Consider the following 14,680-nt stretch of genomic DNA (forward strand, 5'->3'; position numbering starts at 1 on the left):
CACATCTCCAGTCAATGGGTACCTCCCCTGAGTCCAAGGAAGCTCTCATAATTATGGCTAAGGGTTTGCTTACCTCCTTTGCTGCCTCCTTTAATATAACTGGATAGATCCCATCCACCCCAGGTGCCTTTCTTGTGTTTATCTTCAACAATTTCTCCTCCACTTTGCTCTCAGTTATTACAAGATTCTCTAGCTTACTGCTAGAGTTGAATACACCTCTGGCATTCCCCTCGCTGAATAACTCCTCATGTGTGAATGTCGATGCAAAATATTCATTTAGTTTGTTAGCTACCCGAGCAGGGTCATCAACAGTTGACCCATCGATCTCAAGTGGACCAATCTGATTCATCCCCTTCCTTCTAGAGTTTACATAAGTAAAGAACTCTTTGCTGTTTTTCTTCGCATCCCTTGCCAAGGATCTCTCGTAATCTGCCTTCGCCTGCCTAACCTCCTTTGTAACTTGGTTACAGATCAACTTGTATCTATCATAGGCATCCGTGTCACGTGTTAATTTGTATGTATCCCATGCATTTTTCTTCTCTGCCATATGCCTCATTAGTTCATCTGACAACCATTTAGGCCTAAACCTTGAACAATATTTCTTAGTTGGTATGTAAAGCCTAGTAGCTTCCACGATAAGTTCTTTGAATGCTTCCCATTTTGAATTTGCTGTTGGCAATATCATCAGTTGATCCCACTGTATAGAATTTAAATACTGTCTCAGTCCATTGTAGTCGCCTTTACGAAAGCAATACCCCTTCCCTTTACCCCTAATGGTAGTTACCTCTTTGAGTAACTCCCACTTCAGCACACTGTGATCACTGCCACCAAGTGGTTCATTTATCTGCAGATTCTGAATGCATGAAGAATCACTACTGATAATCAAATCAAGAGTATTACTCCCTCTAGTTGCCTCCCGAACATGCTGATGTAGAAAACAATCATCCAATAAATCCACAAAAGCCTTGCTACTGTGTGAGTGACCAGCCCCCAAATTCCAGTCAATATCTGGGAAATTAAAATCCCCCATTATAAGACTCTCTGATTTACTGGCCCACTCTATTTCTCCGAACAGTTTCTTATTATACTCATCAGAGTCATTAGGCCTATAGCACACTCCTACTCTCAATTTTGATCTCCCAATGCTTATGTCACACCAAACTGACTCGACACTGCACTGTCCAGCGATGTCGACTGGCTTCACTTCCTTGGATTTTATGTGTTTCTTAATTAATAGCATAACCCCTCCTCCCTTCCTATCCTGTCTATCCTTTCTGTACACATTGTACTCCCCAAATTCCAGTTCTGCATTTCTTATATCTGTGTGACACCACGTCTCTGAAATCCCCACAATATCTGCCTTTGATGTTTTGAGCAATACCTCAAATTCATCAAATTTATTTACTAAACTCCTAGCATTGGTGTACACACAAGTATACATGCACCTGTTCTTTTTCTTAGCTACCCTAACACAACCCATGTGTTTACTTGTACCCCAATGATTCCCAGCAGTCTCTGAAATATCCTGCATCTTATTTTCCAGGCTGCGGCTCATTCCAATAGAAGCAGTGCAAGAATCACTTTCACCTCTGCCAGTGGCTACTGTTAATCTATTAGTCCTTGTATCCCCCCAATCTAGCAGTTTTCCGACCCACCTAACATTGCCTCGATAGCATCAGCAAACATTCTTGCACCCTTTCTATTTAAGTGTATCCCATCCCTGTAGAAGCAGTCTCTCCTGTTAACAAGTACAGACCAGGCTGAAAAAAATTCTACCCCTTGAGCCCTGCACAATCTTTCCAGGGCCGAATTGATTGACAGGGCTCTCATCATATACTCCCTCCTATCGTGTCTGGGCAGAATTGCAGACACTTTCAATTTCAACCCTAATTCACGGCTTTTTTTCATCAGTGACCTGTACTTGTCAAGTAATTCCGCCGGTCTCCTACTCTTAATGTCATTAGTGCCAACGTGTACAACTATATCACCTTTTGTGCCCTTAAAAGATGATATCCGCTCTACAACGTCATCAACCTTTGCCCCTGGCAGACATACCCTGGTCCTATTCCACCTATCCTTTTTACAAAGCATGTTTCCCGTTTCCCTGACAATAGAGTCACCAACAACTACTAGTTCCTTTGGGACCAGCGCATTCTGCCTTGGGGGTTGCCGCTGTGTTCCGCGATGACCAAGTGCAAGCTCTGGCATTGGTGTGGGCAGCTGAGAGCTTGATGGGCCCCTCACTTGTAATCCTTCGAGGGCATCCACCCTATCCTTCAAGCTCTCATATAGGCCCATAACAACGCTGAGTTGTCGCCTTATCTCCTTACACTCCTTGCATCGCACACACACAAAGACATCCCCCATGGCAGTATCATGTCCCATACTTGACTGCTCCGCAAACATCAAGCAAATAGTGCATCTTACAAGGCTGTGATTCAGAGGACAACTGCCCCCCTCAGTTCTCCCCTGGGCCACAGCATTCCCATTAGCTTGAGCCCTTTGCTTTGCTGCTCTGGTTTGAGTCATGATTTAGATTTACTTTCAATAAAATTTCAATTTCTGTACAAAATTAAATCCTAAACTTGTATCCAAACACAGTTATAACGCTATATTTATGTTTCAGTAACGAGTGTTATCTACGGAATATTTACGTTTCAGTAACGAGTGTTATCTACGAAATATTTACGTTTCAGTAACGAGTGTTATCTGCGAAATCCCTTTATAAAGGGGACATAAATTCAAATTAAGAAAAGACAGATGTAGAACAGATGTGCGGAAATTTGCCTTTAGCCAGCGGGTGGTTAATTGCTGGAACAAACTTTCATCTGTCGTTGTGGAAGTTGATAGGTTAAATAAATTTAAGGAGGAACTGGAAAGGCATTTGGAGGGAATGGTGTGATTTTTTTTTTTTTTTTTTTGGCTGATGCTGCATAAGCTCATACACTTGCTTTCTTGCATCACATGCCACTACTACTACTCTCATGAGTAAAGAGTACCTTAAGTAAAGATTTTGTGGTTGTACCCTTTAGAAATAGTGTTGGTCCTTATGTTTTGCACACCAGTGTAATATCTATATCTAACTTCTTATTTCATACTGGCGTTTTATTATTTCTTTTCTATCAAAATGTTTTTTAAAAAAATTCACTCTCTATGATTTGCAAGATACCACCGCACCCCAGGAGGCGGTGGTATCCATTGGAAAAGCCACGGACGTACAGCATTGTTTACAACCCGTGGCTTGTATTAAATTATAAAATTAATTGAGGTCAGTTCTTTGCTATTTTTTAGATGAAATTTAGTCTCGATATTGTAATGCGTAAGACTTTAAGCGAATTTTAAGTTTAGTGGCACAGTGTTAACGTTCCTATGGCATCATTGAAATTCTTTGTAATTAACAGAAATTCGCTTTGCAGAACCACAATCTTTAATTTGTTGAATTAAATCCACTTAAACGGAAAAAAAAATGGAAATGTGTATCACAATTAAATCTAGTGTGTATCTTTTGAGGCCACCATCTATAGACATCCATTTTAATATTATTTAGTAGAATTTGCGTCAGTTTTTTGCGAGACATGCGTCCACAACTTTACTAGTGTTGTGGAAGCGGGCAGTTTGAATAAATTTACAATCTTGAACAAATTATTGGAAGATATGAGCAAAATTAGGGATGTGTGTATGTATAATAAAGAAAATATATTTTTTTCTTTATTAATAGAAAATAAAGGAAATAAAAACTGAAAAAAAGGAAGAAAATAAGCATGCAAACATTGGTGGCTGTGAAACACTTCTTGCGGAAACATTAGAATATGAAATAAGAATATGCCAGTCATATGATAAGTGGAAAATAGAAAGTAAAACAGTACATAACTAAGGAATGAAAAGGGGAAAAAAAAGAGGTAAACCAGGGGTTCACATCTGGTGAGTATGGGCTTGGCACACCCAGGGTCCTGAAGAAGATATTATTCTTCTTTTTCTTGGTGATTCCCTTCTACTTCTGTCTCTCTCTCTTTCATGTGAGTGGTTGTTTATTATTATTATTAATTCTTTTATTTTATTTATTTATTATTATTATTTTTTTTTTTTTTTGCTGATGATGTATATGCTATGCTGCTTTGATTTGTGTATGATATCCAGCCTGGATGTGCCAAGCCCATACTCACCAGATGTGAGCTCCTGGGGTGAATATAGTGATAATTTATTTGGATCTGGTGCCATCTAGGAAGGCTGAATTTGAAATTGAAATAAATTTTAATTAATTGTAATTTCTGTAAATTTATATTATTTGGTATTTTTATTAATTGTCATTCATTCTAAATTATTTTAGGAGAACATTCCTTATACAACATATAAGGAATATATACTGGTTTACTCTCTCTTGGCTTGCCATATTATTATTATCATTATCCATATGGTGCAAGGAAGCCTGAGGCTTATGCTGCACCAGCCAAAAAAAAATTGAGTTACCCTGAGAGAGTGTAGGTGTGTGTGATGCAAGAAAGATGATGCAAGATGATAAAAAATGATGCAAGAAAGCAAGCTTATAGAATGTCAGCCAAAAAAAAAAAAACCTCCCATTTCAGCAGTAGAATTAAATCATCAAGAAAGAGAAGAATGTGATGATATCCAGCTCAGGACCCTGGGTGTGCCAAACCCATACTCACCAGATGTGAGCCTCTGGAGATAAATATGGCTGGCATATCCTTATTTTATATTCTAATTATATAATATATATATATATATTTATATATTTATTTATTTTTTTTTTTATTTTTTTTGCTTTATTTATGATGCATGCTAAACATTTTGAACATCTTAAATTAGTTTTTTTCTTTTAAATAGAAGCCAAATCCATAATTCATCTGTTAAAAAAAAAACATTTTAATTCATTTTCAGATTCACAAATCATAGATTATTAAAGCATGTACATTAGCCTGACTCACCCTATGTATATGTAATAAATCGTAAATATATTGGTATCAATTCATGTCTTTCTAACCATAACCATGTGTTTTTAATTCAGATTTAGGACTTTTTATACCTGCTGTATAAGTCTACCTTAAAATTTTAGGTGATTTTTTTTTTTATTCCTTTAAAGATTGGCTTATATGCTGGAATATATGGTTATCATTGTATATATTTTCAGAGTCCAGAACATAAAATATTTATGCATATGATAATTATATGGATTTATACAGTAATTAGAATCTAAGCAGCTTTTCCATTATTAGTTCTAGTAATGAGAATTATGATTTGTATTCATTCTTGAAGAGTTGTGATTAATTTCAATAATTTTTATTTCAGTGCCCATGAAATGCAGATATTGACTTCAATGGATATGATAATTGGTCACTGAAATTTCTTACTGAACACGACTTGTGCCATGGAAACGTCTTCACCATTAGAGTATCCACTTGAAGATGGTGATTCATTTCATCACATTATCTCTTATTAAAAGATTCAGTTTCTTTATTTTTGAAACAATTGAAGGCATTGAAATTTTGTCATCCTTTATTTTTCCTACCTTTTGATATATCCTAGAAACTTGGACTCTTAAGTTTTTAATAAGATTTTATTATTTTACTGCGCTTGTGCTGCACCAATAATTTTGAAGCATTTAAATATACAGAAATACAAACTTGAAATTTCTCAACTAAACAAGATTCTGTTCCTATGGAGATTTTGCCCTTAGGTTATACAGAGGAAGACATTGATTTAATTCAACCACATTATGCCTTATCATTTCGGAAGAGATGGAAGATACTAGAAAAGCATTTTTCATCTTTCATCTCCTCTTTCTTCTGATGTAACCTTCAGTACATCCTCTTCATCTCTGTTCTATCAGAAATCAGCTTTTAAAGAAAATTGTGATATTATATCCTCCACCAATTTTTAAATCTCATTCTGCTTTAGTAACTTTTTCGCATAACTATTTACTTATTATGGATATTCTTTGCTTTTGTGTTTTTAAATGGTATCACGAGTTTGAAAAAGAAATTTTTTTTTTTTTTTTTTGCATTTTTGTAATTTCAAAACTTAAAAAAAAAAAACATTTTAAGTATCATGTCCATGTAGGTCAAGCAAGTCTGATGTATACAAATGAAAGCATATTGCTTATAATATTATAATATAATAGTGAGTATAATATTTGAAAATTGTTTTCTTCAGAAAAAATAGTTATTTTTAAAACAGAAATATTTTTAATACGAACATTGTCATCATTTAATAGCTTATAGCTTTTTTCCATGCACTTACTGTTGTACCTTGCTCTATTTTATTCCTATTTGTAGCCCAGTTGCAAATAGCATATTTTGTAATTTTTAATATTGGCTACTGTCATTTTTCCTCTTCTCAGGATTATATAAAAAGAAACTGTTTCTTTCAATATAAATGTTTACAGCTGAGTATAACTCCTTGATTCATAGTCATAGGTTGTATGAAGGCTGTGATATTGAGAGTTAAAAAGAGCATTCGATATCAGCATTATTGCTTGGAAAATTTCATTACAAGGATGCACAGGGACATAATCTAACAATAGGTAATAATAACACATTATCTAACAGTAGCCTTAGCCAAGTGGTTGCAGGGGTGCTTAAGTACACGTGCCTTGAGTGACCGGGGTTAAGGCCATGACTGCTGAATATGGTGTCATTTTTTGTATTCTCTCTGCCTGCCTGCTTTTTGTTGCTAAGCACATTAAAGCAAGTTTAACCTGCCTTAATTATCGTAAATTGAGAAGTGGTGTATATCAGTGCAGACAGGTAGCAGCTTGTAGACCTCTGGCAACAATATGCAGGAATTTTGCAAGCACAGACAAGGAAGTGATTATCCCATTATAAAGATAATGGTTAGGCCACATCTTGAGTACTGCATATAGGTTTGGAAGCTTCATTTTAGGAAAGGTGTGGATCTGTTGGAACAGGTACAAAGAAGAGAAGAGAAGAGAAGAGCAACTAGATTAGTCAGGCACAAAAGGGTACTCTTACAAAGAAAGACTCAGTTGAGTAGTTTGTAGTGCCTGGAACCTATGTACCTGCAACAGGCCTGATTGAATTGTTTAGGGCATTAATTAGATTGAGTAAACTAAATGCTGGTGGCATCCTTGCTCTTTCTCAGACAAAATACATTAGGGAACATAAATTTAAATGGAAAAAAGAAAAATGTGCAAAAATTTATTTTCAACCGGTGATTGATTATTGGAACAAACTTCCATATGGTGTTGTGGAAGTGGGTAGTTTGAATAAATTTAAAGGAAAGCTTCAACAGATTATTAGAGAAGATGATGGATAAATGAGGCAAGTTTTTTTTTTTTTTTTTGGCTGATGCCGTATAAGTTTGCTCTCTTGCCTCAAGTTATGATTTTTTCACTATTAATGCCAATATATTGGCCAAATACGGTTATTTGGCCAATATATTGGCATTAATTTTTCCGGTTATTTGGGCCACCGGTTAATCAGGGCAGCCGTTTTTTTGGGGCAAATCTTAAAAAACAGAAACCAATCGAGAAAATAGTTAGGGTTTACTTCGCTTAATTGGGGTAGGAAACTGCAGCACCAGAGATTACCCTATGATTGTCTAAGATGGTACCACGTGGTTCGGTCGAAATTCTGGAGGTCACAACCATAAAACAGTAAAAACAATTAGCAGTCACCTGTTTATTGGGCTTTTCGGTTAGTGAAATCTATCATAAACGGACAGTAAACTCGATCTTACTGAATTTGCGATAACACCGACAGCTGGAATTCTGTGAGTTATTATGGTGATATGTGTTTACACTTCCATGAAATCTTCAATCATATAAAAAAATTAATTTTCAGATCTTCTCTTCATTCCTATTTTTAAAGCTTTGTAACTCGTTACTCCGTTTTCACTTGCGCGTATTGTGTTACTTGCAATTTGTGTGTGCCGTGTTCTTTGTTATTGATTGCTTATCTTTTTACTGTTTTAAATTTTAACCCCCACCCACAAATGTCAGTGAACAGAAATGTCAACTAGTTCGTATGTACATATTACAGTATTGTATTAATTATTCTGATTATCACGTATATTCTTCCGAGTTTCACGTATCATTTAATTTTTTAATTGGTAAGGTAATAAAGGGTAAATTTGTGCTTAATATATCTTTGCTTTTATAGCCTGTGGATAATATTCCTCCTATTTTCGCTAATTAGAATTGCTGATTAATAGAATTAAAATTCAATTCGCAAACGTGATCACAATGACCGGCACTTACTGCACTTACTGCACATCGTATAGTGAATGGTACTTTACTATGGTGACTCCATCGTAACGTGATTTGATTGTACAGTGAACCAATTGTAAAGGGGGAGGTACATTGTATTTTTAACTATTTACGTGAAACTTCGGATAATTGGGGCAGCCTCTTAATCGGGCCAAAATGCACTAGTCCCAACGTGTCCCAAATAACCGGAATGGACTGTATTAAGATTTTTTAGGATTTCTCCTAAAAGCAAATACAGAAAAAACATTAATCATGATTTTTAAATTGCAGTGGAAAATAATGAAAAGTATTCTACTTTTTACAAGGAGACTACTTTGAATAAATATCAGTAGCCATGATTTTATTTTTCTTGGTTGGACTTGGTAACGTACTAATATGGAATTTTATACATGACTGGTTTGGGGTGTGCAATTTGGGGTATACAGTTCACGCTAACATCCAGTAGGTAGTCTACAAATATTAACCTTTTTTGATAGGTGGTGTGTTTCACAGGATATCTGCCTTTCTCATCAGTAATTTCAAGTTGAGGGTAGCTAAAACTAAGCAGCAAGTTCAGAAACCTTTAGGTTTCCAGCTATGCCATTTATACTGACCCTCTGGCAATGTAAAATTCCAGCAATCACCCGTTGTGTGTGAGAGAGAGAGAGAATTATTTTGCATATGTATCAATCCTCACTCACTTGTAAATTTAACAATATAAGCAGTTGTAAATAAGACTCGTGTAAATATTTCAGCAGGCGGAGGCCATCTGTACTGAAAGTAACAGTGCATGTGGTAACTTACATCTCATCTTATAGATAACACTGTCCTAGCCAGACTGTACAGGGGTAAATAAATAAATAGGCGCCTCCGTAGCCAGGTGGGAAGGGGCAGCAGTGCATAGCACACGCTTCTTGATTAGACCGGGGTTCGAGCCCGTCACCACCAAATATGGAGGATGCGGAAAGGTCAGGGAATGACCACCACATATCCCGGAGCAATATGGCCTTAGTTGCTAATGCTCCTAAAAACCAAAATAACTAACTAACTAACTAACAGGGGTAAATTCTAATGAATTAATAAACTGAACTGATAGGTTATTAATCCTAGAATTAGACTTAATAATAATATTTATAAAACACATGGGATTAAACAATTTTGTTAATGGTATTATAATTATTATGAGGAAGCTATTAGTAAGAGAGGCACATCATATTACACTAATTATTAATGGCTAACCCCCCCCCCCCCAAGTTTATATATTTTTAGAAGTTTCACATTGAATTTTTTAAGTTAATCAGTGATGTTGCTTCCTAATCAATACAACAGTTGGAATGATTGCATCATCATAAGTATATTAATTGTAATTTGCATGATATGTTTAGCCATAATAATGGCTAAAACATAGGGTTAGTCAGCCATCTTCATTTCAGCAGCTGCAGAAGCCACCATAACTAGATTGTGATATGCCACCCATTGGGAAGGCTTTTGTGGGTTTTAACAGTAGCCACTGGCAGAGGTGGAAGTGATTCTTGCACTGCTTCTATTGAAATGAGCAGAAGCCTGGAAAACAAGATGCAGGATATTTCAGAGACTGCTGGTAGTCGTTGCGGTACAAGTAAACACATGGGTTGTGTTAGGGTAGCTAAGAATAGAAACAGGTGCATGTATAGCTGCGTGTACACCAATGCTAGGAGTTTGGTAAATAAATTTGATGAATTTGAGGTATTGCTCAAAACATCAAAGGCAGATAATATTGGGATATCAGAGACGTGGTGTCACACAGATATAAGTAATGCGGAACTGGAATTTGGGGAATACAATGTGTATAGAAAGGATAGACAGGACAGGAGGGGAGGAGGGGTTATGCTATTAATTAAGAAACACATAAAGTCCAAGGAAGTGAAGCCAGTCGACATCGATGGACAGGGCAGTGTCAAGTCAGTCTGGTGTGACATAAGCATAGGGAAATCAAAATTGAGAGTAGGAGTGTGCTATAGGCCTAATGACTCTGATGAGTATAATAAGATATTGTACAGGGAAATAGAGTGGGCCAGTAAATCAGAGAGTCTTATAATGGGGGATTTTAATTTCCCAGATATTGACTGGAATTTGTGGATTGGTCACTCGCACACTAGCAAGGCTTTTGTGGATTTATTGGATGATTGTTTTCTACATCAGCATGTTCGTGAGGCAACAAGAGGGAGCAATACTCTTGATCTGATTATCAGTAGTGATTCTTCATGCATTAAGAATCTGCAGATAAATGAACCACTAGGTGGCAGTGATCACAGTGTGTTGAAGTGGGATTTACTCAAGGAGGTAACTACCATCAGAGGTAAAGGGAAGGGTTTTTGTTTTCGTAAAGGCGACTATGATGGTCTGAGACAGTATTTAAATTCTATACAGTGGGACCAACTGATGATGTTACCAACAGCAAACTCAAAATGGGAAGCATTCAAGGAACTAATCTTGGAGGCTACCAGGCTTTACATACCAACTAAGAAATATTGTTCAAGGTTTAGGCCTAAATGGTTGTCAGATGAATTAATGAGACATGTGGCAGAGAAGAAAAATGCATGGGATACGTACAAATTAATGGGTGACATGGAAGCCTATGATAGATATAAGTTGGTCACAAAGTCACAAAGGAGATTAGGCAGGCAAAGGCAGACTACGAAAAATCCTTGGCAAAGGATGCAAAGAAAAACAGAAAAGAGTTCTTTACATATTTGAACTCGAGAAGGAAAGGGATGAATCAGATTGGTCCACTGGATATTGATGGTTCAACAGTTGAGGATCCTGCTCAGGTGGCTAACAATCTAAACGAGTATTTTGCATCTACATTCACGCATGAGGAGTTATTCAGGAAGGAGAATGATGTAGGTAAAGTAAACATTGGCAGCGAGCTGGATGATTTTGTAATAACCGAGAGGAAAGTGGAGGAGAGATTGTTGAGGATAAACATAAAAAAGGCACCTGGGGTGGATGGGATCTATCCAGTTATATTAAAGGAGGCAGCAAAGGAAGTATGCAAACCCCTAGCCATAATTATGAGAGCTTCTTTGGACTCAGGGGAGGTACCCATAGACTGGAGATGTGCAAATGTAACCCCAATTCACAAAGGAGGATCAAAGGCTGACACAAGTATTATAGACCTGTTAGTTTAACTTCTGTTCCAGGTAAATTCTGTTCACAAGTAATTATAGACTGTTCACAAGTAATTATAGACCTGTTAGTTTAACTTCTGTTCCAGGTAAATTAATGGAGGCACTGGTTAAAGAAGCACTGCAGGATCATCTAGACAAGAATTCAGTTATAGCTCAGACGCAGCATGGTTTTGTTAAGGGCAGGTCTTGCCTGACCAATTTGATTGGATACTATGATGTAGTCACAAAAGAACTGGATGCAGGGAATAACTTTGATATTATATATTTGGATCTTAGAAAGGCTTTTGATACTGTTGCACATGGAAGACTGCTGCACAAATTGGAGCAGTGTGGCATTGGAGGCAAATTGCTGTTATGGATAAGGGGTTGGTTGAGTGGCAGAAGACAGAGAGTGGTAATCAATGGACACTGCTCAACGTGGACTAATGTTATTAGTGGAGTTCCTCAAGGTTCAGTGTTGGGTCCGTTGTTGTTTTCGGTGTTTATGAATGATATTGATGATGGTATATCAAGTTTAATGTTCAAGTTTGCAGATGATACAAAGGTTGGCAGGGTCGTTAAGGACACTACTGACGCTATGCTGCTGCAACAGGATCTGGAAAGGTTGAACAGATGGGCTGAGAGGTGGCAAATGAAGTTTAACATTGAAAAATGTAAAGTACTACATATGGGAAACAGTAACCCCAGAGCAACGTATCAACTCTGCGGTACTACACTGACAGTGGTGGAGAATGAAAAGGACCTGGGGGTAATTGTGCAGGCAGATATGAAGTTCTCTGAGCAGTGCAGACGAGCTGCAAGAGTAGCTCATGGAGTGTTGTCAATGATATACAGGAATGTTTCTAGCAGGGATAAGGAGGTGATTATTCCCTTGTATAAGGCAATGGTTAGGCCACATCTTGAGTACTGTATACAGGTCTGGAGGCCTCATTTCAAGAAGGATGTAGAACTGCTGGAACGGGTACAGAGAAGGAACTTTTATTGTGGCTTAAACACAGAGCGTACAGATAAAGTAGAAATATATATGAGCTTTCGGCTATATGGTAGCCTTCGTCAGAATTAAAATACATGAATGGCAGTTGGAATGAAGATGTGCACTGCCAGGTGCGTGAGACGCGAGGTTTAATTGTTTGTTGACGTCTGTGGCTGTGACGCATGATGACGTGGCCAGCGCTTGTCCAATGACAGAACTACTGACTCTGTGATCGGGTTGACTTGGCAACCACTGTTCCTGTTTAAGGATTTATCCGAAGATTTTATATTTAATGATTCCAACCAGGTACGCTTTAGGTAATGGTGGGATCTGTCTACCACCACGACATCGCGGTGTGGGTCGATGTCGTGGTGGGTTGTCCAGACATGTTCGGCGATAGCTGAGTGTTCTATATCCGCTAAACGGATCGCTCTTTTGTGCTCCGAGAGACGTTTCTCGAGTCGACGTCCAGTCTCTCCGAAGTAGCAGCTAGTGCAGTCACGGCAAGAGATGCGGTAGACTAAACCGCTCTGCAGAAGGGTGGGGACAGGTGTTTTCACGTTGGAAATGAAAGAACGCAGTTTCTTTCATTTCCAATGGAAATGAAAGAAAGGCAGGAAACTGCGTTCTTTCATTTCCAACGTGAAAACACCTGTCCCCACCCTTCTGCAGAGCGGTTTAGTCTACCGCATCTCTTGCCGTGACTGCACTAGCTGCTACTTCGGAGAGACTGGACGTCGACTCGAGAAACGTGAACCGCTCTGCAGAAGGGTGGGGACAGGTGTTTTCACGTTGGAAATGAAAGAACGCAGTTTCTTTCATTTCCAATGGAAATGAAAGAAAGGCAGGAAACTGCGTTCTTTCATTTCCAACGTGAAAACACCTGTCCCCACCCTTCTGCAGAGCGGTTTAGTCTACCGCATCTCTTGCCGTGACTGCACTAGCTGCTACTTCGGAGAGACTGGACGTCGACTCGAGAAACGTCTCTCGGAGCACAAAAGAGCGATCCGTTTAGCGGATATAGAACACTCAGCTATCGCCGAACATGTCTGGACAACCCACCACGACATCGACCCACACCGCGATGTCGTGGTGGTAGACAGATCCCACCATTACCTAAAGCGTACCTGGTTGGAATCATTAAATATAAAATCTTCGGATAAATCCTTAAACAGGAACAGTGGTTGCCAAGTCAACCCGATCACAGAGTCAGTAGTTCTGTCATTGGACAAGCGCTGGCCACGTCATCATGCGTCACAGCCACAGACGTCAACAAACAATTAAACCTCGCGTCTCACGCACCTGGCAGTGCACATCTTCATTCCAACTGCCATTCATGTATTTTAATTCTGACGAAGGCTACCATATAGCCGAAAGCTCATATATATTTCTACTTTATCTGTACGCTCTGTGTTTAAGCCACAATAAAAGTTCCTCAATGAATCCAGAGCGCGTAGGCCTGTTTCGTTATGGGTACAGAGAAGGGCAACAAGATTAGTAAATGGAACAAAGGGTTGCTCTTACGAAGAAAGGCTTAAGTTTTGCAAATTACAGAGTCTGGAGACTAGGCACCGGCGAGGTGATCTGATAGAGGTGTATAAGGCTTTGAATGGTTTGAGCATGCTCAATGCCAATGGGATTCTTCATCTTGCTCAGAATAATCACCTCAGAGGGCATAAATTCAAATTGAGGAAGGACGGATGTCGGATAGATGTGCGGAAATTTGCCTTTGGCCAGCGGATGGTTGGTTGGTGGAACTGACTTCCATCACTTGTTGTAGAAGTTGATAGCCTAAACAAATTTAAAGCTCAACTGGACAGGTATTTGGAACGAACAGATGGGTGAAATGGGAGTGGGTTTTTTTTTTTTTTTTTGGCTGATGCTGAATAAGCTTGCTTTCTTGCATCATATGCCTCTACTAATGCTAATGCTAATGCTAATTATTAATGGCTAACCCCCCCCTAAGTTTATATATTTTTAGAAGTTTCACATTGAATTTTTTAAGTTAATCAGTGATGTTGCTTCCTAATCAATACAACAGTTGGAATGATTGCTTCATCATAAGTATATTAATTGTAATTTGCATGATATGTTTAGCCATAATAATGGCTAAAACATAGGGTTAGTCAGCCATCTTCATTTCAGCAGCTGCAGAAGCCACCATAACTAGATTGTGATATGCCACCCATTGGGAAGGCTTTTGTGGGTTTTAAGCACAGTATAAGAAAATATATTATTTACTTATCATATATATTTCATCTGATTTTTAAGATACTGCTTCTTGGATATAACTGCAAGTCATTAGAAGCATTTTAA

General features: G+C 38.1%; 1 protein-coding gene across 1 annotated transcript in view; it reads left to right on the plus strand.

The window, feature by feature from the left end:
- The first annotated feature begins 3,207 nt into the window (after positions 1 to 3,207).
- Positions 3,208 to 14,680, plus strand: part of LOC150082403 (uncharacterized) — a 37,323-nt gene continuing 25,850 nt past the window's right edge. Inside the window, exons 1-2 of the mRNA XM_090380547.1 lie at positions 3,208 to 3,268; positions 5,305 to 5,423. Of these exons, the coding sequence (XP_090236673.1) occupies positions 5,384 to 5,423 (40 nt within the window). The 5' untranslated portion in view covers positions 3,208 to 3,268; positions 5,305 to 5,383. The remainder of the gene's footprint in view (positions 3,269 to 5,304; positions 5,424 to 14,680) is intronic.

This window comes from Mastigoproctus giganteus, chromosome 8 (assembly GCF_048544385.1).
Source record: "Mastigoproctus giganteus isolate SK-2022 chromosome 8, ASM4854438v1, whole genome shotgun sequence".
In the NCBI taxonomy this organism is placed as follows: domain Eukaryota; kingdom Metazoa; phylum Arthropoda; class Arachnida; order Uropygi; family Thelyphonidae; genus Mastigoproctus; species Mastigoproctus giganteus.